The sequence below is a fragment of the Plectropomus leopardus genome, chromosome 6, assembly GCF_026936395.1.
Source record: "Plectropomus leopardus strain MGB_pleo_1.0 chromosome 6, ASM2693639v1, whole genome shotgun sequence".
Taxonomy (NCBI): domain Eukaryota; kingdom Metazoa; phylum Chordata; class Actinopteri; order Perciformes; family Serranidae; genus Plectropomus; species Plectropomus leopardus.
The window spans coordinates 867,219-892,518 of NC_142181.1; the positions used below are offsets into that span (position 1 = coordinate 867,219).

Sequence of the window (25,300 nt, forward strand, 5' to 3'; positions counted from 1 at the left end):
CTACGGCCCCTCCTACGCGTGGTGAGCCCACGGGAAGGAGGTCCCCTGTCCTGTAAAGGCCCGGCCACCAGGCGCTCGCCATCGAGCCCCACCCCCAGGCCTGGCTCCGGGGGGGGCCGCGGTGACCCGCGTCCGGGCGAGGGGAACTCCGGACCATTGGTTCGATTTTTCTACTTTTCTAATAATATTCATTTTTTGTGTCTTTTTTTGAATATTAAACATTATTTTGGGGGATTTTTTTTCTTTTTTATAATTTTGAGGTTTTAGTGATTTTTTTCTTATTTTGGGGGTGTGTTATTTTTCCTTTTAACATTTTAAGGGTTTTCTGGTTTTTTTTCTCATTTAAAAAACAGTTTTCTATTTTTATCCGTTTTTCTAATAATTTTCTTTTCAATTTTTCAAAATAATTTTGTGGGTTTTTTCCCTTTTTATTTTTTTTTTAATGTTTTAACAATTTTCAGATATTTGTGTTTTTTGTCTGTTTTATAATTTTGAGCATTTTGGTGTTTTTCTTATTTTGTAGGTATTTTTTTTCCATTTTAATGATTTTGAGGTGGGGGGGTGTTTTTTGCTTTTACTTTTATTACTTTAAGTACTTTTCCCTAATTATACCTACTTTAACTTAAATATCCCTTTTTAATTAAGGACTTTTAGGGTAACAGAGTATTTCTGATTTGATTTGGTTTGATTTGATTTCTTTATTTATTACATTGGGTACACATTGGAAAAGAAGTGAGAAGAAGTAAAACCTTATTTAATCCTCCATAAGTCATTTTTCACAGTGTGGTATTAGTACTTTTACTGCAGTAAAGGAGCTGAACATGTTTTCCGCTCCTGCCTCGGAGGGAGAAACTCACCTGTGACGCCGCTTTTATTCTCTGTGATGTCACTGAGTCTGAAGCAGCCAATCAGAGCTGAGCTCCTGTGCTGATGCTCTCTGTTCCTGTTCCCAGGGCATGATGGGAGATCCGGGCCCTAAAGGCCTCCCTCAGGAAGCAGAAATCACGCACACGGGTACGATCAATACGCCCCGATCGATCAGCTGATCGCAGTCATCAGACGTCAGCTGACCCAGTCTGTCTTCCAGGTGACGTTGGAGAATCCGGGGCGTCCGGACTGAGGGGCCCTCCAGGGGACATGGGGCTGATGGGGATGCACGGCCCCCCAGGAGCCCCCGGCAGATCCTTACCAGGTCAGCCGCCGCCGCCGCCCACAGTCCGCACCGCGTTTAAGGCAGAGTGACAATAAATAACAATGTGGTGTTTGTCTGCAGGGCCGCCGGGCGCTGTGGGTCAGAGGGGAGCTCCAGGATCCAGAGGGGACAGAGGAGACCCAGGACAGGTTTACAAAAACGGACCCACACCTGGAGAACCGGGAAAACCAGGACGACCCGGACCCAAAGGACTGAAGGGAGAACCTGGAGTTCCAGGTGCCAGAGACACCTGTCTGTCAGAAACACACCTGTCTGTCAGAGAGACACACCTGTCTGTCAGACACACACCTGTCTGTCAGACACATCTGTCTGTCAGAAACACACCTGTCTGTCAGAAACACATCTGTCTGTCAGAAACACATCTGTCTGTCAGAAACACACCTGTCTGTCAGAAACACATCTGTCTGTCAGAAACACACCTGTCTGTCAGACACACACCTGTCTGTCAGACACATCTGTCTGTCAGAAACACACCTGTCTGTCAGAAACACATCTGTCTGTCAGAAACACACCTGTCTGTCAGACACACACCTGTCTGTCAGACACATCTGTCTGTCAGAAACACACCTGTCTGTCAGAAACACACCTGTCTGTCAGACACACACCTGTCTGTCAGACACATCTGTCTGTCAGAAACACATCTGTCTGCCAGACACACACCTGTCTGTCAGAAACTCACCTGTCCCTGAAGTTATTTTCATGTTTTGATAATCAGTACAGATCGTTTCCTGTCATCCTGCTGACTTCCTGTTTCTCTCTTCAGGTACTTACTGTCTTCCCGGGGCTCCAGGACAGGCTGGAGATCCAGGTGATCAGGGGCCCCTGGGGGCCCAGGGCTTCGTGGGTTTTAAAGGTCAGTGTTTTTGCCACATTGATTTTCATTTTATTTTATTTTATTGTTTCAGTTATTTTATCGGTTCATTTAGTTTGACAAATAGACAAAGAAAAAATTCAACTTTTCTTTTTTGACCCTGCCCAAAACTACAAATCTTTTCCTTAAAGCCTGAAATGTTCGTCCAACATGTGTTCAAGGATTGTTTTGACTTTGATATTACGGAGAAAGTAAATTACCTGAACGACTTCATCTTTTCATCACTCTTTTTAAATCCTCCTGTGCGTCTCAGGTAGCGCTGGCGACTGTGCCTGTGGCCCCCCAGTTGAATTGAGGGGTGCCCCCGGCGCTGCGGGTGATCCGGGGTCTCCGGGGTTTCCAGGGGCCCCGGGGTCCCTGGGGCAGAGAGGAGAGAAAGGTGTACCCGGAGACATGGGAGTGCGTGGACAACAGGTGAGTCACCAGACAACAGGGTCAGAGGTCATGTGAAACACAATGTTTGGATCGTTTCGTTGATTGATTGGCTGATTCGTCTGCAGGGTCTGGCTGGATTTCCAGGTGTCACAGGGTTCAAAGGTCAGAAGGGAGATTTCATAGTGGTGGAATTTAAAGGTGAGTTTAACCGTTAAATACTTAATCTGGCCTCCTTTTAGTCTCCATAAGGTGTCAGAGACATAAAACAGCATCAATACAGAGCCCGCAGAGCCCAAACAGAGGTCCTCGCTAAGACCCTAATGTCCGAAAATTCTTGGCATGTTCTAAAATACAAAATACGTTAAAAAAAACAAAACAAAAAACATCCGAAAATTCTTGAAAATTCCTACAGTCCTAGAAATGTTCTAATATCCCAAAGATGTCCTAAAAATCTAAAAAAAAATGCCCAAAAATCTGAGAAATGTCCTAAAATCCCAAAAATGTCCTAAAATCCTAGAAATGTCCTGAAATCCGAGAAATGTTCTTAAAATTTTAGGATTGTTATAGAATTCTGTAGACATCCTTGACACGGGGCTGCTGCGATGTGAAAGCCAGTGTGCGGCTGCGGCCGTGATGTCGTTGTATCAGTGGTTCTGATCAGACTTTTGTCTCCAGGTGATAAAGGAAACAGGGGCCAGCAGGGCCCTAGAGGCAGACAAGGGTTCTCAGGACGAAGAGGACTGGACGGGGCTCCGGGGGCCCCTGGATACCCCGGCCCACAGGTGAGCCCACGCTCCAGCACCACTCGAAGAAAAAGCACTGATATGGATGGATAAAAATGGAGGATTATTTGTTCAGAGTATGAAGCCTGCAGCCTGTAGGGGGCGACGTCACGCTGCTCCTGTTGGCTGGATGACCTTTAACCCTTTCGACGTCACTCTTCCTGAACTGTTTTCAGATGAACTTTCACAAATAATTAAAAAAGCATCATTTTTTAAAATAATTTTCAGGAAATTGTTTTGCCCTTTTCACGACCGTCTTGCTTTCACACTTTTTTTAAGGTAGGGAGAAATGTCGAGGGAAAAAATGTTTAAAAAAAGCTTGTGAAAGCACATTTTATCTGTAAACTTAAGTGTTTTTTTTTACTTTCTTTTGCTTTTTTTGAAAACAGATTTTCATGCATTTTCAATTACTGTCTTGCTTGAGGCTTAAGGGAGAAATAAGGGGTGTAATTATATTTATACTTGCCATAATTACATATAAAAATATGTTACAAAACTGTTATATTTTTAAGCACCTTTTCAAGGTAATTTATGTTTGGATTTATTTTTACTTGCTTTTACGTTTATTTTATTTATTTATTTTTTAACTAATTTTCAGCTAATTTTCTTGCATTTTCAACTACTGTCTTGCTCTTTTTTGGTCATTTCTTCTCAAATTGGTTATCGTCTTCCTCCCGTTTTTGACAGAAATGGAGCCCATTTGTTCAGGTTTCAAAGAGTTAAATCCCGCCTCTGTTTTTATCTCAGGGTGACAGTTTCTCCAGCGCTCCTGGAGACAGGGGCTTCCCAGGACTCCCAGGACCAAAGGGATTATCAGGACCTGCAGGGCCCCTGGGACGAGGCGTGGTAGGAGCTGTAGGACTGCGTGGGGCCCCTGGGAACCCGGGACCTCAAGGATTTCCTGGTCCTCCGGGGCCGAAGGGAGTTAGAGGTAGAAATCAATCTGATGTTCATTTCACAGAGTGTGTGAAATCTGCAGAAAACAACTCCAGTGATGCCATTCAGTGACTCCTCCCACTTTTATTTTGACCCCTCCCCCACCTACAGGTGACACTCTGCCCTGTGTACCCAGAAACCCCGGCGCCCCCGGAGAAAAAGGAGACCGTGGAGATGCAGGTAAACATCATTGGATTAGAAACACAACAAGTCAGCAGGTTTCAGCAGAGTATTCAGTCACAGCAGTAACTGTGAGTCACTGCAGTGTCTCAGAGACACTGACAGTCTCACAGTGTGTCTGTGTAACTGTGAGACTGTCAGTGTCTCAGAGACACTGACAGTCTCACAGTGTGTCTGTGTAACTGTGAGACTGTCAGTGTCTCAGAGACACTGACAGTCTCACAGTATGTCTGTGGTGATGCTGCTGCTGTCTGACCTGCAGCTGCATTCAAACACACAGGAAATCTGACTGTGACTCAACATTCAGTCTGTTTCATTCAACTACAACAACAACAACAACAACAACAACAACTACAACAACAACAACGGTAGCAGCAGTTCCTCACAGAGCACCGATAACAGCCTAAATGTTCCCGCTTCACAGAGATGTGTAGATGCAGATTACAAGTTTCTTCTGCAGCTGCTGGAGCTTCTGCTAAAGTGTCCACATCTGGACAGTTAGAGAGGACATTAACCGATTACTGCACAGACGAAGACATGTGGGAGACAGTGGAGGACAAACGCCTGCTGAGACATCTGTCGGACAATGAAACCGGAGCGGACTATGAAGACAGAGGAGACACAGGCAGAGAATGAGAGCGGAGTGGACGTTTGGAGACACCGGCAGAGACATTGGCTGAGAATGAGAGCGGAGCGGACATTGGGAGATACTGGTGGAGACACCAGCGGAGACACAGGCGGGGAATAAGAGGGGAGCGGACATTTGAAGACAACAGCAGAGACACAGGTGGAGACATCAGCGGAGAATGAGAGCGGAGCGGACACAGGTGGAGACACCGTTGGACAATGAGAGCAGAGCGGATCAGTCAGCATCAGTATCTTATCCCCGTCTTGTCTCTCGGTCCACAGCGCCGTCAGGTCTCAGGTGCAGGCTGGTCAACAGGTCAATGATGAGAAACAGCAGGGACGCTGAGTTTAGGATTATTTCTCTCTTTATTTGTTCATTTGTTATTTCAGGGCAGAAAATGAAGAAAGGGGCTAACCGGCGCAGAGAATTATTATCTTTAGTGCAACCAGCGGCGCCCCTCCAGCGTGTGGCGCTCTGAGCAACCTCCTATACTCGCCTGTGCCAAGGGCCGCCCTGCAACCCGTCTGTCTGACTTCCTGTCCACCTGTCTCTCCAGGTTACCCAGGTCTCCCAGGTCCTCCAGGTTTTAATGGCATCACTGGTCCTGATGGAGTAAAAGGAGACAAAGGACAGTCTGGACTTCCTGGACTACCTGGAAGACAAGGTACTAAGGCACACATATTTCACCTTCCCTTACATTATCTTCTACATTATCCCCGTCATTATTTCTTCCATTATCTCTGGCATTATTCCTGTGATATCTTCTACATTGTCTCTTACATCATCCATACAGTATTCCTGACATTAACTCTTTCATTATTCTCTTCATTATCTCCCGCATTATCCCTTACATTATCTCCTGCATTAAACAAGACATTATCTCTTTTGTTACATTAGTTCATAATCTTGTACATTATCTCCAACATTATCCCTTACATTTTCTCCTACATTATGTTCTTCCCTATCTTCTACATTAGCCCTTACATTATCTCCTATGTTATATTCTTCCTTATCTCCTACATTGTCCCTTATGTTATCTCCTAGATTATATTCTTCCTTATCTCTTACATTATCCCTTACATTATCCATACGCTACCTCTTACATTACCTCCTACACTATACCTTACAGTACTGCCTACATAAGCCGCCTTCTGTGTTATCATTTATGTATCTCCTGCATTATCCCTACACTATCTTCTATATTACCTCTAACATTATCTGCTATATGATCTCCTACATTATACCTGACATTATCTTCTTCATTATATTCTTCAATATCTCCTACATTATCCCTCATATTCTCTTTGCCATTATCCTTCACATGATCTACTACACTATACCTGACATTATCTCTCATTGTAACTTACATTATCTCCTACATTCTTTACATTATCTCCTACATTTTTCCTTCCATTATCACTTACATTATTTCTATTATCATCTTTTACATTGTCTCCTATGTTCACCCTCTCCTCCTGCTGCAGGACCTCCAGGTTTACTCGGAGATCCGGGAGAAGAGGGATCTGAAGGCATCAGTTATGGTGGAGATCCAGGTACAGTCACCCGTCTCTCTTTTTGCTTTATGAAAACGTGCTCAGACATGTTATTTTCAAAAGTCACAAGAAATTAAAAAATGCCCAGAAATGTTTTCTTCTAAAATCACCAAAAAAATTTAAAGATTAAAGAAATGTTCTCTTTGCAGTAAAAAAAAAATTACAGTACACAGCAATTAAAGTTTTTTTCCCCCTCCAACACCAAAATAAAACACAAAAGTCCTTCCCAGTGTTGAAAAACTTATATGACACGCCTTCCCCGTTTTGCACCACCCCCTCCAATCTCATAAATAACAGTCCATAAGTTATATTTAAATATTTAGTTCTAATTCCTGTTTTTAAATAATATATATTTAACCAAGCTATTATATAATAATGAAAAGAATTCATTAAGGGTATCAGTGGTCATTTCAGTGAATTTACGGTCTTTAAAATTTACCTCAAAGTCATGGAAAAGTCCTGGAAAGTTATTGATAAAAATGTGAATGAACCTAAATTGAGACCTGGATATTACTTATCTTCAACTCTCAAAGAGAACCTGAGAACGCCTACAGACGAGGATTCAGATGTTTTGGTTTAATGTCATTATCAGCTGTGTTTACAGGGTGTATAACTGTGTGTATGCCAGGTTCTCCAGGGCTCCCAGGCTTTCCTGGACTCAGGGGCCCAGCAGGAAACTCTTATGTTGGGCCCTCAGGACCTATTGGCTTTCCAGGGCGACCGGGTTCTCAGGGACCTAAAGGAGTCCCTGGTCCCCCTGGTAACGACGGACTAAAAGGTAAAGTATTGAACCTGAATATCATCAGTTCACTTACACTCAATGATGAATTGAAGGTCAAGGTCATGGTGACCTTGCATCTGCCGTATTTTAGTGAACAGGATATCTCAATAAGGCCGTTAGGGGATTTTTTCAAAACTGGCACAAAGGTTTACCTCAAATTAGTGACGAATTCATTATATTTTGGTGATCAAAGGTCACTGGTCTCATCTGTCTTATTCTTGTGAACACGATATCTAAGAACACGTTTAGAGAATTTTTTCACTTTTGGCACAAAAGTGAAAAAATTCAGCCTCATTCAGCCTTAACAATGAACTGATTAGATTTGGGTGGTTAAAGGTCAAGGTCACTGTGGTCTTGCTTTCAGCTCAACTGTAGCAAATTACTTTAATGTGACACAAACCTTCACCTGCACTCAAGGATGAACTGATTTGATTTTGATGGTCGAAGGTCAAGGTTAGAGAATAGAATAACAGCATCAGCAAAATAAAAAATAGACTGAATCCGAAATCAGATTCCTGTTTTCAGAAACATTTCCTGTGTTTGTCCAGGACTCCTGGGTCTGGCTGGAGGCCCCGGACCTAAGGGCCAAAGGGGACAGGATGGAGCCCCAGGTGTAACCGGCCCTCAGGGACCCTCACCTGAACGCTGTGATGCAGGAAAACCTGGTCCCAGAGGCCTTTTTGGCCCCCAGGGACCCATAGGACCCCCAGGTAAACTCTGGCTCCGAAAGATGCCCTTAAAGACTTGACTTGACTTGACTTGACTTTACTTTACTTGACTATACTGTTCTATACTTGACTTCATCGTACTTTACTTTATTTCACTATACCATACTTTACTGTACTTTACTCCACTATACTTTATTTCACTTCACTTTACTTCACTATACTTCATTGTAAATTACTTCTGTGTACTTTACTCTACTTTACTTTACTTAAGTGTACTTAACTGTACTTCACTGTACATTACCTAAATGTACTTAACTGTACTTCATTGTACTTTACCTAAGTGTAATTAACTGTACTTCACTGTACTGTAGTTTCCTTCAAAGTACTTTTCTTTACATAATGTCAAATTCCTGTTCAGGTTTTCCGGGGGAGAAAGGTGAGATCGGGGAGGTGGGTCCTCCAGGTTTTGGCCCTCAAGGCCCTGAAGGGAAACCGGGCACTCCAGGTTTTCCAGGTTACCCAGGGCCTCAGGGCCCCCCTGGCCCCAGCGGAAACTCAGGACTGCTGGGGCCCATTGGTCTGAAAGGTGAGCTCCTCCCACCGACACACCTGTGTTTAAAAATGTTTCCTGACGACAGATTCACAGAAATACTAACCGTCTGTTTCAGGTCTGATGGGGCCCCGGGGCCAGGTCGGAGGGCCAGGAGTCCCTGGGCAGACTGGGGCCCTTGGAGCCCCTGGGAGGACGGGGGAGAGAGGGTCCAACGGCCAAGACGGAGGTCCAGGATGTGAGGGACCGAAAGGAGAAAAAGGTAAACACTGAGATATACTGCAGATACTACTGCAGTACTGAGATAAAACAATCAGTGTAAATACTGTGATGACTGAGGAAAAAAAAACCTGTTACTGCATGTCAAATCTGTCACGTATGACACTAATGACACTGCTGTAACACACAAACTGAGTACATATGTCTCCCATGTGTGTCCCCTGCAGGCTGTAAAGGGGCCCAGGGGCCTCCAGGAGAAACCAAGGTTATCCTCATCAAAGGAGGACGAGGAAAAGACGGACCGGCAGGCCTCAACGGCTTCCCTGGATCCCGAGGTCAGAGCTGTTACCACGGAGACCAGTGTTAGGGTGTGATGTCACACAGGAAGTGGCAGGGTCGTGATCGCAGCTCTAAACTAAATCAGCCGAAATCAAATCCTACCAGCCTGACATAAGATGATAAAAGTGTTTAAATCAAAATGCAAAACATTTGTAAAAAACTAATCGGCAGAACACTGAATACTTTTGTCATCTTATTTCTGCTGCTGTCAACATGCAACATACTAAAAAGCTGGTCAGAGCTGCTTCAGGACGAATGTGTGTCCCTATTCTGTATTTTATCAGAAATGCTCTTGGGCCCATGATAACAGGATCTGACAGGGATCATCTAGTCCTAAAAGACAAAATATTCAACAAAATATTCCCTGAAGGTTTTGGAAAAGTAATGGAAATGTGTTTCACAGACCTGTATAATAACACGTGATGTCTTCAACGACTGTCTGTAATTGATAATCCAACTGTTTGGAACTGCACGTTTCCTTCAAAAACCACAAAAAAATGTTAAGGGGGAAAAATTGCCAAAATTTGTTTTAAAACTTGCCCAAAAATTGGCAAAATATTTTCTCTAAAAATTGCTAAAAGTTTTAAAGATTAAAGAAATTGGCAAAATATTTTTTTTCAAACATATCCACATTTTGTAAAGAAAAAAAAAATGACACACAATCACACAAAATGTTTTATTTACAATTTGACATTTTGCATGAAAAACAGAGAATTTACCAAAATCATGAAAAGGTGGCTGTTTTGTTGGGTTTTTTTGATAGCCAGGTGGAGAGTTGACTGAGGTTATTTGAATTTAAAGAAAAGCTGTGTGTCGTCTGCGTAACAGTGAAAAATAAATAAGAAACAAAGGAGAAGCATGTACATGGAGAAAAGAAAGGGACCGAGCATTGAACCCTGTGGTACACCACATGTCAGCCGAATGGATGAGAAGACGTCTGTCCACAGAAAAACTCGTCTCTGACAAATCTTACACAAACCAGTCAGGGGTCGTCCCTGAGTTACTGCTGAAGCACAACAGAGAATAACATCAAACACGCTGTCCCTACAGGAAATAAAGGTGCGAGAGGAGCTACCGGTAAGCCAGGGTATCCAGGTATTAATGGACCCCCAGGCATTGTAGGAATCCCGGGACCCCCAGGGCCCTACGGAAAACCAGGACCTCCAGGACCAACTGGACGTACAGGACCACCAGGATTCATCGGGTTCCCCGGAGAGACTGGAGATCCGGTAAGTAAAACTCTACCAACAGAAATCCTAACAGACGTTTTTTTGTGCTTTGGGTGCGTAAGTGCTAATTGTTTGAACCACCAAAGACCACCCAGAAGACGAGGTTTAAATATTAAAATCAACAAATCGGACCGTTGTCTTTTGATTGTTTTGTTCAGAAATGATCTGTTTGTTTTTGACTGCAGGGTAACCTGGGATGTCCGGGGAAAGATGGAGAACCCGGTCACCAAGGATGTGCCGGATCCACAGGTAGCAAGGACAATCACTAATAAATGCACTTTGTACACATATACAATATATGCACACGTATGCTTACACATATCCATGTAACGCGGATACACCAACACCTGTATGCACATATCACTCCTCTCCCAATGTAAACAAAATTAGCAAAACAAAACACAGAAATAATTCAGCACAGTGAATCCAAAAAAACAATATATATGTTTTTGACACTGGTTTGAAATATGCCTGTAAATACATGTACAGCTGTTGTGCTGCCCCCTGCTGTATCATCATGGGAAGTCACCTCTAAATTCTACACTGGAGAGGTAGCTCGGCCTGATAACAACGTGGTGCCTGATGTGAAGGTTGTGAGTTCAAGTCTCAGCTGGAGCAGATTAAACATGTTTTTACCTCCTCACACTTTGTGCTGTGTGGGTCTGAAACATCTCATTTCAAAGATATTACAAGGACTAATGACCCTTAAAACGGACAAAAGTTGGTCATTTGGGTCTTGAGAGTTACATTTAGATTTTTAGGAAGAGGGTGAACAAGGAAAATCTCATCACTTTCTGCAGCATTCGTGGCCAGACAGGCGTAGACTTATACATAGAATATACTATTGGCATTTCAGACACATAATGGTTTATCTGCATGGACGGTTTTTAGCGTAAAGTCCCCACTGCTCAGGTAAGTCAGCCACAATATTACCATGTCAAAGGCTGTAAATTTAACCCCCGCTAAATACTTATGCCTACCCCCCACTACTGTTAGACACATTATTTCAAAGACATTTTTCAAGGTTTGATGATTTATAGTCTGGAAAGCTGTGGACTCTGTCTCTTATGGACTCTGTCTCTCCAGTCTGTTTTTTTCTACAAAAATTGCCAGTTTAAAGAAAGAAAGAAAAAAAGAAAGAAAGAAACATTTGGAAAAATGTTTTCTTCAAAAATACATTTTTTTAAGGGAATGAAAAACATGTTTCTCCACAAAACTTGCCAAGAATTGTTTTTAAAATTGAAAAAAAAAGCCACAATATTTCCTTAAAAATTGCAAAAAGTTAAAATAACTAAATTATTCTCATCAAACAAACTCCAAAATTTGAAAGGAGAGCCTAAATATTTTCTTTAAAAATAGCCAAATATAAATATAATTACCATGTCAAAGTTGACCCACTGCTGCGCTGCAGCTATAATGTTTCCGCGTGTGTTTCAGGTGATAAAGGAGACTCTGTTGGTTGTCCTGGTCCACCAGGAGAAAAGGGGCCTGCAGGAGACTTCGGGGCCTCAGGTGAGATTCTGGTTTTGTTTTGGGTTTTTTTGGGCATTGAAGCACAGAAAAAAAGATGATCAGCAGCCTGAATATACTGCAAGTCAAATGATTTTACATTATTATCCTCATTATCATTCTGTTGGTTTAATATTGTTGAAAATGGAAACTAAAAAGAGATCATCTGTTATTAACCATTAAAGAGCGAGGAGGACGCGCTTTGTGACGAAGATGAATTTCTGGAAGAATCAGCTGGTTTTTTTTGTCCTCTCAGGACCTCCGGGACCTCGAGGAGATCCTGGAGGACCCGGTTTTATCGGAGCTCCGGGACAGAGAGGATGCAAAGGAGATCCAGGCCATCAGGGAGACCTGGGCCAGCCGGGTACAGACGCTAAACCTCATCGAGTCTTTACACCCTCAGTCTTTAACCTGAGCGCAGTCATGTGACCTGCTGAGCTGAGCTGTCATTATTATTACCAGGGGCAGATGTAATGTTTTGGGGGCCCGGGGCCACAAGCACATGAGCTTATTTTCAGCCTTTCTCTAACTGTGAATGTTGGCAGGCTGTTGGCAGCTATAGGAGAAGTAGGCCGACTCAAAAGATTTTAATTCCTGAGGAAAATGATTAATAACACAGAAGTTTGACAGAACTTCAGGACTTTTTGGGGCTCTGACGTCATGACAGCGAGCATTATTTTAACCCTGTCTGTACGTCTCCTTGGTCCCAGGTGTGGTCGGCCCCTCAGGTCCCAGAGGTCGCTCTGGTCTTTCAGGTCTTCCTGGTAAAGCAGGTGCTGATGGTCCTCCAGGACCGCAAGGCTCTCCAGGACTTCAAGGTCAGACCTCAAACCCAGAGCTGCTTATTGTTTATGATTATCACTTCATCCTCTGACTCTTTTTTGTTGAGTTTTTCAACTTCTTGTGGTCTAGGTTTGTTTATCTGTTTTTATTTTTATTGGTTCTTATCTGTTGTTTTTAATTCTGTATTGTCTTGTTGTATAATTATTTTTTAATGTGAGCTGCTTAATGCTTTAATTTACTTCAGGATTAATACAATTAATTTAATTCTGATCTAGTCTAACCCAGCAAATAAATAAATAAATGTTAAATGACAATAATAGAATAAAATTCAAGCTTCACTTGTTGCATTTAGCTCCACCTAACCAGAAAAAAAGTGTGTGTGTGTGTGTGTGTGTGTGTGTGTGTGTGTGTGTGTGTGTGTGTACATCTATACATTTTTGCTCATACACTCCATTAATCAGGTGTTTTTTTTTATTATCATACATACATTTAAAAAGCCTTAATAATTTTTTTGATTTTTGTTTTTGTGCGTCAGGTCCTCCTGGGCCGCTTGGACTTCACGGGTTGGACGGACTGAAAGGCGTGAAGGGGGACATGGGGACCAGAGGTTTGAGTCTCTCACAAACACAATAAACACACACACTCACATCAGACAAACTGAGTCAGCTGTTAACACACACACACATCATCGTCCGGCGCTGTGTGCAGGTCTGGGCGTGCCGGGTCCTCCGGGCTCCAACGGTCTCCCAGGAGATAAAGGTCCTCCAGGTCCTCCAGGTCCCTTTGGGTCATCCCAGCCTGGCCCCCCAGGACCCAGAGGGCCCCCAGGATCCACAGGTGTGTAGCAGTGGGGAGATTTTAGCTCTAACGAGGGCTGAACAACACAAAGATATGAAATCATATTGAATATGAGACTGTAAATAATCTTAGATATCGAATATTCTTGTTTTTTCCTGATTTTAAAGGTTTCACTTCAGTTAAGTTCATCATCATCATCATCAGCATTATTATTGTTATTATTATTATTATTGTTATTGTTATTGTTATTATTATTGTTATTGTTATTGGTATTATTATTATTGTTATTATTGTTATTGTTATTGTTATTGTTATTGTTATTATTGTTATTATTATTATTATTATTATTATTATTATTGTTGTTGTTGTTATTATTATTGTTATTGTTATTATTAAGTTCACGACTTTGTCTTGCAGGACCTCCAGGAGGTTTGGGACCTGAAGGTAAACCTGGCCCAGACTGTAAGAGTCCGATCCTGGGGCCGCGTGGAGATACTGGTTGTACTGGACCAGATGGAGAACCAGGTCAGACTTTAAGGTTAACCCCTTAAGGCCCGCTTTAATATTACACACACTTATATCACTCTGCACACAAAAATCAAGCTTTAAAAAGACATCATACATTAATATGATTTCTTTCTTTCATTAAGTTTATTTTTTAACCATCAGTTTGAATGGGTTTCAATGGAGCATTTTTGGACCTGAACAGTCTGAATGTAACTATTTAGTTTCCACAGTGTATTTTAGACTTATTGTAGGAGCTGAGCTGCAAATTCACTGATTACACTCAGATACACAATCTGGACTACATTTAGGACACATGCATCAACACACACACAGAGTTATTAATAAAGGATGAAAAGAGACTAAAATGCGACAAACAGTCCTTAAAGGGTTAATTAATTAGCTTTGAGTCAGAAAATCACCCTGCGTGACCTCTGACCTTTGTTTGGTGTCTCAGGGTGTGCTGGTGAGGTCGGGGACCCTGGTCTGAACCCTCCGGTGCCTGGAGACGATGGGGACAACGGGGACACAGGGTGCCAGGGGCCGGTGGGCCCAAAAGGATCTGCGGGGCCCAGAGGACTGCCAGGCATCCCTGGAAATCCAGGAGTGAAAGGTTAGAGGCTCCATGTTACTGACACATGTTTAAACAGCGCTCCCACGGTCATGGAAAAGCTGGAAAAGTCATGGAATTTCACTTTCACAAGTTCCAAGCCTGCAAAACTCATGAAATAAATCAAAATCTTTGAAAGTTTTGGAAAAGTCATTGAATTATTAACCCTTTGAAAGCTGAGGAACTTTTTCAGAAGAGAAATGAGCTGAAAAAAATAATCATTTTGTAACATAGTCTTAAATGTACATATGCATGTATAATTATAATAATTATAAATCTAGTTTCCCCTTTTTTTACGCAAACATGAGAAAACATTTTGTTTCAGTGTGTTTCAGCTGATGTCAGGACGCCTCATCGTGGACTGTCTCTTTCTTACGTGTGTGTGTGTGTGTGTGTGTGTGTGTGTGTGTGTGTGTGTGTGTGTGTGTGAGATCAGGCATTCGGGGATCTCCAGGTCTGATGGGACTTCCTGGTAATCGGGGTCCCAGAGGTTGCACCGGTGCAAGTGGGCCTCCGGGACCGAAGGGTTTTGCTGGACCCATGGGTCCAAAGGGGGAGAAGGGCCGAGTGTCCCCCTGCCCCACCTACCCTCCAGCGACACAGGGGCCCCCAGGACCCCCAGGCCTCCCCGGTCAGCCCGGAGATGTCGGCCTCGAGGGAGAGGTCGGCAGAAGAGGCGCAAAAGGTGAGACATGAGGGCCGGTCCAGAGTGATTTCTGTTTTTTATTTTATTTTATTTTATTTCATTTTATTTCATTTTATTTTAATTAATTTAGTAATTTTATTTTTTTAAACAGAAATTGTTCGAAGGGAACAGATTTTACCAACATCGTCCAAATGCAATAAGCTCCACGTTCACGGTATTTAGCTCAACGAAGGGAGCGCAGACGAAACGTCACAGTTTGATTTTTCTTGTCATTTGTGTCATTTTCTTGTTTGTTTGTTTTTCTGTTTTTTGAATACTTTTGAGTTTTTTGTGGTTTTTATTTTTCTGAATTTAAAAATTTTCTTTTTTTCCCTCTTTTTTAAAATACTATTCAGTTTTTTTGGGTGTTCTTTTTTTTTCTAAATTGGGTCCTTTGGAAAATATTTTAAGAAACATTTCATTATTATTTTTTCCTTATTTTAATAGTTTCTGGAGGTTTTAGGGTTTTTTTTTTACATTTTTCTTAATTTTGTATTTTTTTTATTTTTATACCTTAAGTACATTTTCATGATAATACTTACTGACTTTTACTTCAGTAACTTGATTAATACAGGACTTTTCTCTGTGGTAGTAGTACTTTTACTTGTGTAACTTTTTAAATGCAGGACTTTTCTCAGTGTGGTAGTAGTACTTTTACTTCAGTAAAGGATCTGAGTACTGGTTCCGTCTCTGCGGTCAGTTTCAGGATCAGAGCAGCTGATGCTGAAGGGGATTGATGATGTCTTTCAGGTAGGAAGGGGGACATCGGGCCTGAGGGGCCGATAGGCCCTGAGGGGCCCCTGGGTCCAGATGGAGAGCGAGGAGTGCCGGGCCTGCCGGGGGAGAGCGGCGCCGTGGGAGCCAAAGGTGAGGCCTCCGTCCGTCCACGCTGTCGGACGTGCTGTGTAGAACTGATCAGCTGATGTGAGTCTCTGTGGTCCGCGTGTCTCAGGTGATCCCGGTCCGATCGGAGACCGCGGCCCCGCGGGGCCCACCAAAAACTTGAACTCGGGCTTCCTGTTGGTGATGCACAGCCAGTCGAAGTTTGTCCCCTCGTGTCCACCGAACATGAGAGTCCTGTGGGTCGGATACAGTCTGCTGTACCTGGAGGGTCAGGAGAAGGCTCACACTCAGGACCTGGGTAACACACACACACACACACACACACATGCACACACATGCACACACAAACACACACACACACATGCACACACAAACACATACACACACACACACACACGTCCACAATACACTGAAGATTTGAACAAAGACGCCCAACAAAGTCCAGGGCTTAAAATGTCCTAAAATCCAATAAATGTCCCAAAATTCAAGGACTGTCCTCAAATCCTAAAAATCTCCTAAAAATTTAAGAAACATCCTAAAAGTCAAGAAACGTCTTCAAAACCCAGACATGTCCTGAAATCCCAGAAATGTCTTACAAGCCAAGAAATGTCCTCAAATCCCAGAAGCGTCATAAATCTAAGAAATGTCCGAAAATCTGAGAAATGTCCTGAAATCTGGGACATGTCCTGAAATCTAAGAAATGTCCTGAAATCTGAGAAATGTCATGAAATCTGGGACATGTCCTGAAATCTAAGAAATGTCCTGAAATCTGAGAAATCCTGAACTCTCGTCCACACCTGGTCTGATTCTTTCGGCTCCGCCTCCTCTGTGGTCGACGTGTCGTTCGGGTTCCTCGAAGTGTTCCTGATGTTCTCCCGGAGAACCAAACACACAGACTCACACTAACGTTCCTCCATGAGGACGGAGTCAAAGTCTCCTGAGATCTTTGACTCGTTCAAGGATTTAAACTGATTCAATATTTTCCGACGTTTCCAGGTCAGGCCGGGTCCTGCATGCGGGTCTTCTCCACCATGCCGTTCTCCTCCTGTAACATGGGAACCTGCTCGTACGCCAGCCGGAACGACAAATCCTACTGGCTGTCGACGACGGCCGCCGTCCCCAGTATCCCGGTGGGCGGAGCCTCCATCGAAGACCACATCAGCCGCTGCGTGGTGTGTGAAGCCCCCTCCCCACCTGTCGCTCTGCACAGCCAGACCTCCAACCAGCCAGACTGCCCCCCCAGCTGGAGGAGCCTGTGGACCGGATACTCCTTCCTCATGGTGGGTACTGCAGAGGTAGAGGTACTGTTACTAACATGGTACTACTACCTCTACCACTGCCAATGATGCTACTGATACCACTGCTAATACTGTTACTGTAGTACTTCTGTTCCTGCTAATACTGCTTATGATAATAATAATCATAATAATGATAAAATTCTGTTCATATAGCACCTTCAGACTGCGAATGTCCTAACTTCTAGAAATTTACTTAAATCCTATAAACATCCTAAAATCCTAAAGACGTCCTAAAATTCATGAAATGTCCTAAAATCCCACAAATATCCTAAAGTCTGACAAATGCTGACAAATGCTAGCAATGTCCCTAAATCCTTGTAATGTCCTAAAATTCAAGAAACTTTCTAAAATGCTAAAAAAATGTCCTAAAATTCGACAAACGTGCTAAAATCCGACAATAGTCCTTAAATCTTAAAGACATCCTAAAATCCTGAAAACGTCTTACAGTCCTAGAAACGTTTTAAAATCCAACAAACATCCTAAAATCCTAGAAATGTCCAAAAATCTGACACATTCTAAAATCCGACAATATTCCATATAGAGAGACATCCTAAAATCAAAGACGTCCCAAAATACTGAAAATGTTTTAAAATCCAACAAACATCCTAAAATCCTAGAAATGTCCTAAAGTCCCAGAAATGTCCTTAAATCCCAGAAATGTCCTAAAATTTGTTTAGGGCTGCTGAGACTGGCCCCAGCCTCCTGTCTTTTGACAAAAGTGGCCCCTAAGCAGAGACAGTTTCGTGTCCCTGCTGTATGAAGTTGTATACAGTAACAGTAACTAAACTAACTGGAGGAAGTTCGGCGGACACCCAGTAACAATGATGTCATTTCCTGTGCAGCATACAGGTGCAGGTGACGAGGGCGGCGGCCAGTCCCTGACATCATCAGGTAGCTGTCTGACAGACTTCAGGGCCCAGCCCTTCGTGGAGTGTCAGGGGCCCCGAGGAACCTGCCACTACTTCGCCAACATCTACAGTTTCTGGCTGACGCGGGTGGAGGCGACGCCCTCCGCCTCCAACGGCTCCTCCACCACGCTGACCGAGGGCTGGCAGCAGAGGGAGAGCATCGGGAGGTGCAACGTCTGCATGAGGGAGTGAGGGGAGCGCCGCCGCCGCCGCCGCCTCCTCCTCCTCCTCCTCCTCCTGCTGCGCCTCCTGCAGAGTCTAAGGGGATGGACAGGACGAGACTCGTCTGTTTGTCTCAGTGAGGAGAGGCTGCCACGTTAATGACAACCAACCAACCAACCAACCAACAACCAACCAACCAACCAACCAACCAATCAATCAATCAACCACCCAACCAACCAATCAACCAACCAACCAACCAACCAACCAACCAATCAATCAATCAACCACCCAACCAACCAATCAATCAATCAACCAACCACCCAACCAACCAATCAACCAACCAACCAACCAACCAACCAACCAATCAATCAATCAACCACCCAACCAACCAATCAATCAACCAACCAACCAACCAACCAACCAACCAACCAACCAACCAATCAATCAACCAACCAACCAATCAATCAATCAACCAACCAAACAACCAACCAACGAACCAACCAACCAATCAACCAACCAACCAACCAACCAACCAACCAATCAATCAACCAACCAACCAACTAAATAAACAATCAATCAACCAAACAACCAACCAATCAATCAATCAATCAACCAACCAACCAACCAAACAACCAACCAACGAACCAACCAACCAATCAATCAACCAACCAACCAACCAATCAATCAACCAACCAACCAACTAAATAAACAATCAACCAAACAACCAACCAATCAATCAATCAATCAAGCAACCAACCAACTAAATAAACAATCAATCAACCAACCAACCAAATAAGAGACCAATCGACCACGTGAGTCTGTTTTTCATTTAGTCAAAGATCCAAAAGTTATATTAAATGTATTCATGTTTAAATCAACAAATCAAACAAATTTTAGATTTTAAACAAAATGTTGACCTGATCAAACGGATTCAGGACGGCGGCATCGATCAGAGCACGCGTGACGCGGTGAACACGGCGTGTCAGTATGAGTGATGCACAGCACGCAGGATTTTTCTTTTTTTTTTGTTCTTTCACAACTTTTTAAAAACAATAATGAGAACAATATTATTATTATTATTATGTAAAATAATAATAATAACTTAACGTAAAAAGCACCTTTCAAAACAAAGTGCTTCACAGATTACACAAAAAGAATACGGCAAAACTCCCATCTGCCCTAAAAAAAGAAGTAAAGAACAAAAAGAACAAAACAAAAAATGTATAAAGTTACAGAAAAGTGAGTTCATAAAAATATGTTTTTAATCCCAATTTAAAAGAACTCAAATCAGAGCATGAATGAGAGGACGACCGGGTGACTCGAGATACCGACGCTGAGCTGCATTTAAATTCAAATTCCAGTCAAATGTGTTAAAAACACAGTTTTAACCCTTTAAACAAATTGTTTTCATTTCTTTCAAAAATAAATGTATTTACTTTATATACTTTATCATATTTTGTAACATAATTTTAAATATTTTGTATTGTTCCCTCTCCCTGTAGCTTTGACACAAAGAGTCATGGAAATGAATAAGTTAATTCTTTAAATTTTCATTTTCATTTGTAGGCAGAAAGATATTTTTCAATCTGCATTTAAAAATGACATGTTGCCTTTTCACCAAATTAAAAAAAGAGAAAAAGGTTTTAACATTTATTCAAAAGAAATGTGCATTCATGGGATTCCGAATCCCGAAAAATAAAGTTTAAGGTAAATTGAGAATTTAATAACGTATAAACCAATTTGTTTGCTTTTTCCACCAACGCTGGAGAGTTAAAGTGCCAAATAATCACACGTCACCACCTCGTGTTCAAACATTAATGTTTACGCTCATTTAGACTGTTAGCAGTGCTGAGAGGTTAACCCTTCGAAGGCTGGTCTAAATCAGCTTTATTTCTTTCATAAACATGGGAATATATGAAACTTAAAAAGACATCACCAAGAAGTTGAAGTAGAAAAAAAAAACAAAAATGCAAAAAAAAAAAAAAAACCCAAACAGCAAAACAAAAAAATGGAAAAGTTAACATACAAAAAAGCTTAAAAATGATAATAAATAATAATTTTCTAAAACAATTTCAAAGATGTTATAATGGCAGTAATAAATATAGTTTTGTGGACAAGTTTCCCTAGCTTTTTTTTTTTTTTTTTTAACATTTTTTTAGATCTTTTAATTTGTGGGACATTTGTTTGCCAAACTGCTCTTTTTTTTATCTAACCATCTGCTTTTGTTGCCTAAATGCAAGTAAAAAAATGTGAAAGTTCAAAAACATGATTATGGCAGTTATAAATCTGGACACTTTTCCCTTTAAAAATAATTATTTAATTTGTGGGACATTGTTTTGTCCAGCTGCTCATTGCCTTTTGTCCCATGTTTTGTTTTTTTGTTTTTTTAAGAAATAAACCGATTGAAATAACTGTGAAAGACATGAATGCAGCACAAGAAAAGAAAAGTCGCTCCAGGTTTTGAAGGGTTAATTTATACTCAATAAACTGTGTTATCTTTATTATAAGCTACTACGTTTTTCAGTCCTAGTCAAACTAATCAAATTATTGATGTTGTCGGGTGAAGACTTTTTATCTCCTAACATCAACTTTTTATCAGCTCGGTAAAGTCAACACGGTCGACAGCAGAAAATGTCGGCGATGTACGTCTCTGCAAACCACAAACACGTTTCATTTGCATGTTTTATATCATATTAATGTTTCTATGGTGACGTCAGCCCGTTCTGCTCCGCTTTGTCAGACACTTGTGTACAAAATGAATTGTTTGCGGCCGTACGATACGCACTGGGCACGGCAGATTTGAGAATCAGAATTGGTTTTAATTGCCAAGTACATTTACATATACAAGAAATGTGACTTTGTGTTTTGGTGCATTTTAACAGAATAAGACATGAGATAAAAAAATAGAAGCTATTTAAAAATATTAAATGAAAAATAGAATATAAAGAACACAAAATCTACGTACCAAAGGTGCAACGGAGGGATCGAACAGCTGTGCAGAAGCTGAAGTCTCAAATATCATCAGTCTGAATAAATTAACCCACAGTGTGCCATGTACACAGAGAAAGTCCAGTAATGTGTAACAGCTGATTTAGAGGCAGCAGGTGACAACCCAGCTCGGCAGATACCGGCGCTTTCTCGTCTGCATAAACAGACGCACCTTTCGTGACCGTCTGTAACGCCACTGGAAACTTCTGTAGTATGAAGAGGGACAAAGTACATTTTGGGCGGGCGGGGAGGTGGATGCATCCAACAACGCTGGACTTTCACCTGGGAGTCTGCTTTTTTTGTCCCGAGCCAAATCATGATTTTTTTTTGTTGTTGTTTTTTTTTTTCAATATAACCTGCTTTTGTTGCCTAAATGCAAGTAAAAAAAAACCCTTAAAAACAAAGTGTTTACATACGTTACAAGTTTCCAAAAGTCATGAAATTGCTTTAAAAAAATTATTAAATTATCAAAACTGTTTTCCACATCTGGAAGGTTTTAAATTTGCAGAATATTTTATTTTTTTTAATTATGTTATTTAATTAACCAAGTGTTGTTTGTGCCTAAGAAAACACGTTGAAATGTGTCCACGACGTAAAAACATGAAAATGTAACGTGTCTGTGGTTTACAGAAATGTACAACGCAAACATCTTTCCCTCGTTTCATCTGGACGACACTTATTTCAGTGCTTTTATTGTGAAATAAATCCGAGGTTCCGATGTGAGTCTCTGTAATGTCACATCCTGTGATGAAGCAGCTGATTGGTTGGCGGCGTTGACGTGACGTTCTCTCCTCATCGGCGAGAACGACGAGAGAAAAACCTGAGTTGAACTTTTAGCCCCGCCTCCGGCCCCGCCCACAGCACAACCAGAAGTGCACTGAAAAACGTTCTGATTGGTCGGCCGGGAGGCAGCGACTGTGTTTTGATTGGTCAGCCGGGAGGCAGCGACTGTGTTTTGATTGGTCAGCCGGGAGGCAGCGACTGCGTGTCATTGGTCGGTCAGTATTTGGTGGATGCGTAGGGAGCGAATCGCGTGAGAAGCTGTGAATATATTTGACATTAAACCTTGAAACGTGTTTTTGTTCCAGTTTTCTTTCAGATCAGACGGAGTTTCTCCCTCCGAGTTCTTTATTCATGTTTTTCAGTTTCAGTGTGAAAACAAAGAGAGCGGCGAGCCGTCAGACGAACATCAGCTGCAGGACCAGGACCAGGACCAGAACCAGAAGCAGGACCAGGAGCTCAAACTTTAATTAGTCGTCAATTGTGTTCTAGAGTTGACTTGAATATTTATCTGTCTGATAGTTTCATATTAAAAAAATAAAGGTTTGTAGTCGCCGTCAGGTTACAAATATTTCCATTTTTTACAAACTGCAGAGAAAAAAAACTTTGATTTAGACATTTTCTTCAGTTTCCAGATCTTTTTTTGTTGTTAATCTCTGGTCCTGGTTCTGCTCCCGGTTCTGTTTCCTCTCTCTGTGATTTGTAAATATGTTTGAACTCGACCGTTTTATATTTTTACTGTAAATGTCATCAGAGTATTTATTTAGCCTGAAATTAATGTTGGTGCTATTTGATGTTTTGTTTGTTTGTTTTTTTGTTTTATTGGTAACTTTTCGGTGACTCGGTGAAACCCCGCCCCTCTCCTCTCTCCTACAAAGTAAAATGCACGAACGTGTTTATGACGGAGAAATGTTTATTTTAACTACGGCTCCCGTGATGCTTTAGTTAGCAGTAAATCTTTTTTAATCAAAGACGCAGATATAAAAAAAGACAGATCAAAGGAGAAAATCAGGTGTTATAAAGTGGGCGGGGCTTCATGGATACCTGAGGAGGGGGAGGGGTCACTGTGTCATCATCATGTTTTTATTGTATTTAAATCTGTCGGTGATATTTTAATCTCTGTAGGAGGAAACTTCTCACTAACACTTGTGAAACATTTTACTCTCTGTGGACGGACGACTCTTTAATAAATCGCATCAAAGTCTCACACAGACTTTTTATTTTAGTCCAGAAGTTTGTTCTGAGCGGGACGGAAAATATCGGAGAAGAAAAATGTGTAAAATGCTTGAAAAAACTGTGGTAAAGTACCTGGGAGAAAATTTGAATAATAATATACTTTTTTTTTTTTTTATCTCTGTAAGCGCTGCAAGAAAAACAAAAATCAAAAATATTAGAAAAATATCTAAAAACAGTTGACAATATAGAAAAAATGTCAGTAATACATAAGAAAATTATTATCAATCAAAAAGCCAGAAAATGTTTGAGAAACGCGAGGAAGATATAAAAACAATCCAGAAATATCTGAGAAATAAATAAATAAAATATCCAAAAAGAAATCTGAAAAAGGTATTTCTTATTTGAATGTAATATAATTTAACTGTGAAAGTCATGCCCAGAAGTTTAGTTATAGTTTGTGTTGTTTATGTGAACTTTACAAAAGACTAATTAATTAGTTGAATACATAGATAATATAGTGAAATTAAATAAAAAATAGAATTACAAATTACAAAACAAAATAATCAAATAAATTAACTTAAAATGAAATAACTACAATCAAAGTAAAATAAAATAAATTATTGTCTGGGTGTGTGTCTCTGTGCTCCTGTTGCCCTGTGTGTGTGTGTGTGTGTGTGTGTGTGTGTTTGTGAGAACTGGACAGAGCACGCACATTCTCCAACACAGGGCCGGCTCTAGCCATTTTGGTGCCCGAGGCGAGATTAGGATTGGATTGCAATAAGAGCCAAGCAGACACTGGCGGAGACACCTGCCGAGAATGACAGTGGTGCAGACATTTGGAGACAGCGACGGAGAATGAGAGCAGAACAGACACTGGTGGAGAAAAGACCAGGAGAATGAGAGTTGGGCAGGCACCTGCGAAGCGGACACCGGTGGAGATACTGGCAGAGAATGAGAGCAGAGCGAACACCGGCGGAGACACCTGCAGAGACACTGGCGGAGAATGAGAGCGGAGCAGACATTTGGAGACACCAGGGAGACACCGAGGAGAGAGTGTGCACACTCACAAACATCCAAAGACTCCATGGAGGCACTGGCAGAGGATGACAGTGGAGCAGACATTCAGAGGCACGGGGGGAGACACCAAGGAGACAGCAGTGGAGACACCGACGAAGAATGAGAGCGGACACCGGCAGAGACACTGGCAGAGAATGAGAGCGGACCAGACATTCAGAGACACTGAGGAGACACCAAGGCGAGGCCTGGATGTGCCGCTGATTGCACTCACAAAACAAACATCCTAAACTAGACGCCCCTGTTGTCTCTCATCATTTGATGCGTCCCTGAGCAGCCTGCACCACGAGACCTGATGGCGCTGCGGACTGAAAGTCGTGTTTGAGTTACTGATGCACCTCAGAGAGGGAGAGAAGCCTTTTTCATTAAAAGCTCTAAACCTTCAGGTGCACAATGTACAAAACTAAGAATAAGGAGGAGGAAAAGAATTCCAAATCCAAGGTATGTCTTCTTTTATAACATAAAAAAAGGCAGTTTAGTGTGAAGACGTTTCATTTGTACGAGTCATCTTAGTTCAAATCAAGCAGAGCTACATAATGACGCGATATAATGATGCTGTGATAGCTGCTGAGAACTGAGGGATGGTCATGAATCATCTGAATGTCAGGACAGTAGTTTAAACAGCTCACTGCTGCTCTTAGTGCTGCTCTTTATACCCAGTAATGAGCTGAAATTAGTGGACCGATATGGACAAATAATTACTCATATTGTTGTGTCACTGTTTCATTGTGGTGCATCCTCTTTGATTTTATTAACGAATAAACACAACTAAGAAATAAGTGATGCACTGCAGCCGCTGTTTGTCCTCCGCTGTCTCCTACGTGTCTTTGTCTGTGCAGTAGTCGGTTAATGTCCTCT

The 25,300-nt window shown here is 41.8% G+C and overlaps 1 protein-coding gene across 1 annotated transcript in view; it reads left to right on the forward strand.

The window, feature by feature from the left end:
- Positions 1-20,898, forward strand: part of col4a4 (collagen, type IV, alpha 4) — a 43,486-nt gene extending 22,588 nt beyond the window's left edge. Inside the window, exons 19-48 of the mRNA XM_088078312.1 lie at positions 954-1,014; positions 1,088-1,192; positions 1,274-1,429; positions 1,977-2,066; positions 2,338-2,498; positions 2,585-2,657; positions 3,135-3,241; positions 3,989-4,172; positions 4,289-4,357; positions 5,542-5,649; positions 6,470-6,538; positions 7,167-7,316; positions 7,868-8,029; positions 8,406-8,573; positions 8,656-8,799; positions 8,984-9,091; positions 10,146-10,324; positions 10,510-10,573; positions 11,762-11,836; positions 12,090-12,197; positions 12,544-12,651; positions 13,152-13,223; positions 13,325-13,453; positions 13,832-13,939; positions 14,376-14,531; positions 14,965-15,213; positions 15,964-16,080; positions 16,166-16,354; positions 17,053-17,336; positions 18,197-20,898. Of these exons, the coding sequence (XP_087934438.1) occupies positions 954-1,014; positions 1,088-1,192; positions 1,274-1,429; positions 1,977-2,066; positions 2,338-2,498; positions 2,585-2,657; positions 3,135-3,241; positions 3,989-4,172; positions 4,289-4,357; positions 5,542-5,649; positions 6,470-6,538; positions 7,167-7,316; positions 7,868-8,029; positions 8,406-8,573; positions 8,656-8,799; positions 8,984-9,091; positions 10,146-10,324; positions 10,510-10,573; positions 11,762-11,836; positions 12,090-12,197; positions 12,544-12,651; positions 13,152-13,223; positions 13,325-13,453; positions 13,832-13,939; positions 14,376-14,531; positions 14,965-15,213; positions 15,964-16,080; positions 16,166-16,354; positions 17,053-17,336; positions 18,197-18,454 (4,011 nt within the window). The 3' untranslated portion in view covers positions 18,455-20,898. The remainder of the gene's footprint in view (positions 1-953; positions 1,015-1,087; positions 1,193-1,273; positions 1,430-1,976; positions 2,067-2,337; positions 2,499-2,584; positions 2,658-3,134; positions 3,242-3,988; positions 4,173-4,288; positions 4,358-5,541; positions 5,650-6,469; positions 6,539-7,166; positions 7,317-7,867; positions 8,030-8,405; positions 8,574-8,655; positions 8,800-8,983; positions 9,092-10,145; positions 10,325-10,509; positions 10,574-11,761; positions 11,837-12,089; positions 12,198-12,543; positions 12,652-13,151; positions 13,224-13,324; positions 13,454-13,831; positions 13,940-14,375; positions 14,532-14,964; positions 15,214-15,963; positions 16,081-16,165; positions 16,355-17,052; positions 17,337-18,196) is intronic.
- The last annotated feature ends 4,402 nt before the right edge of the window (positions 20,899-25,300 follow it).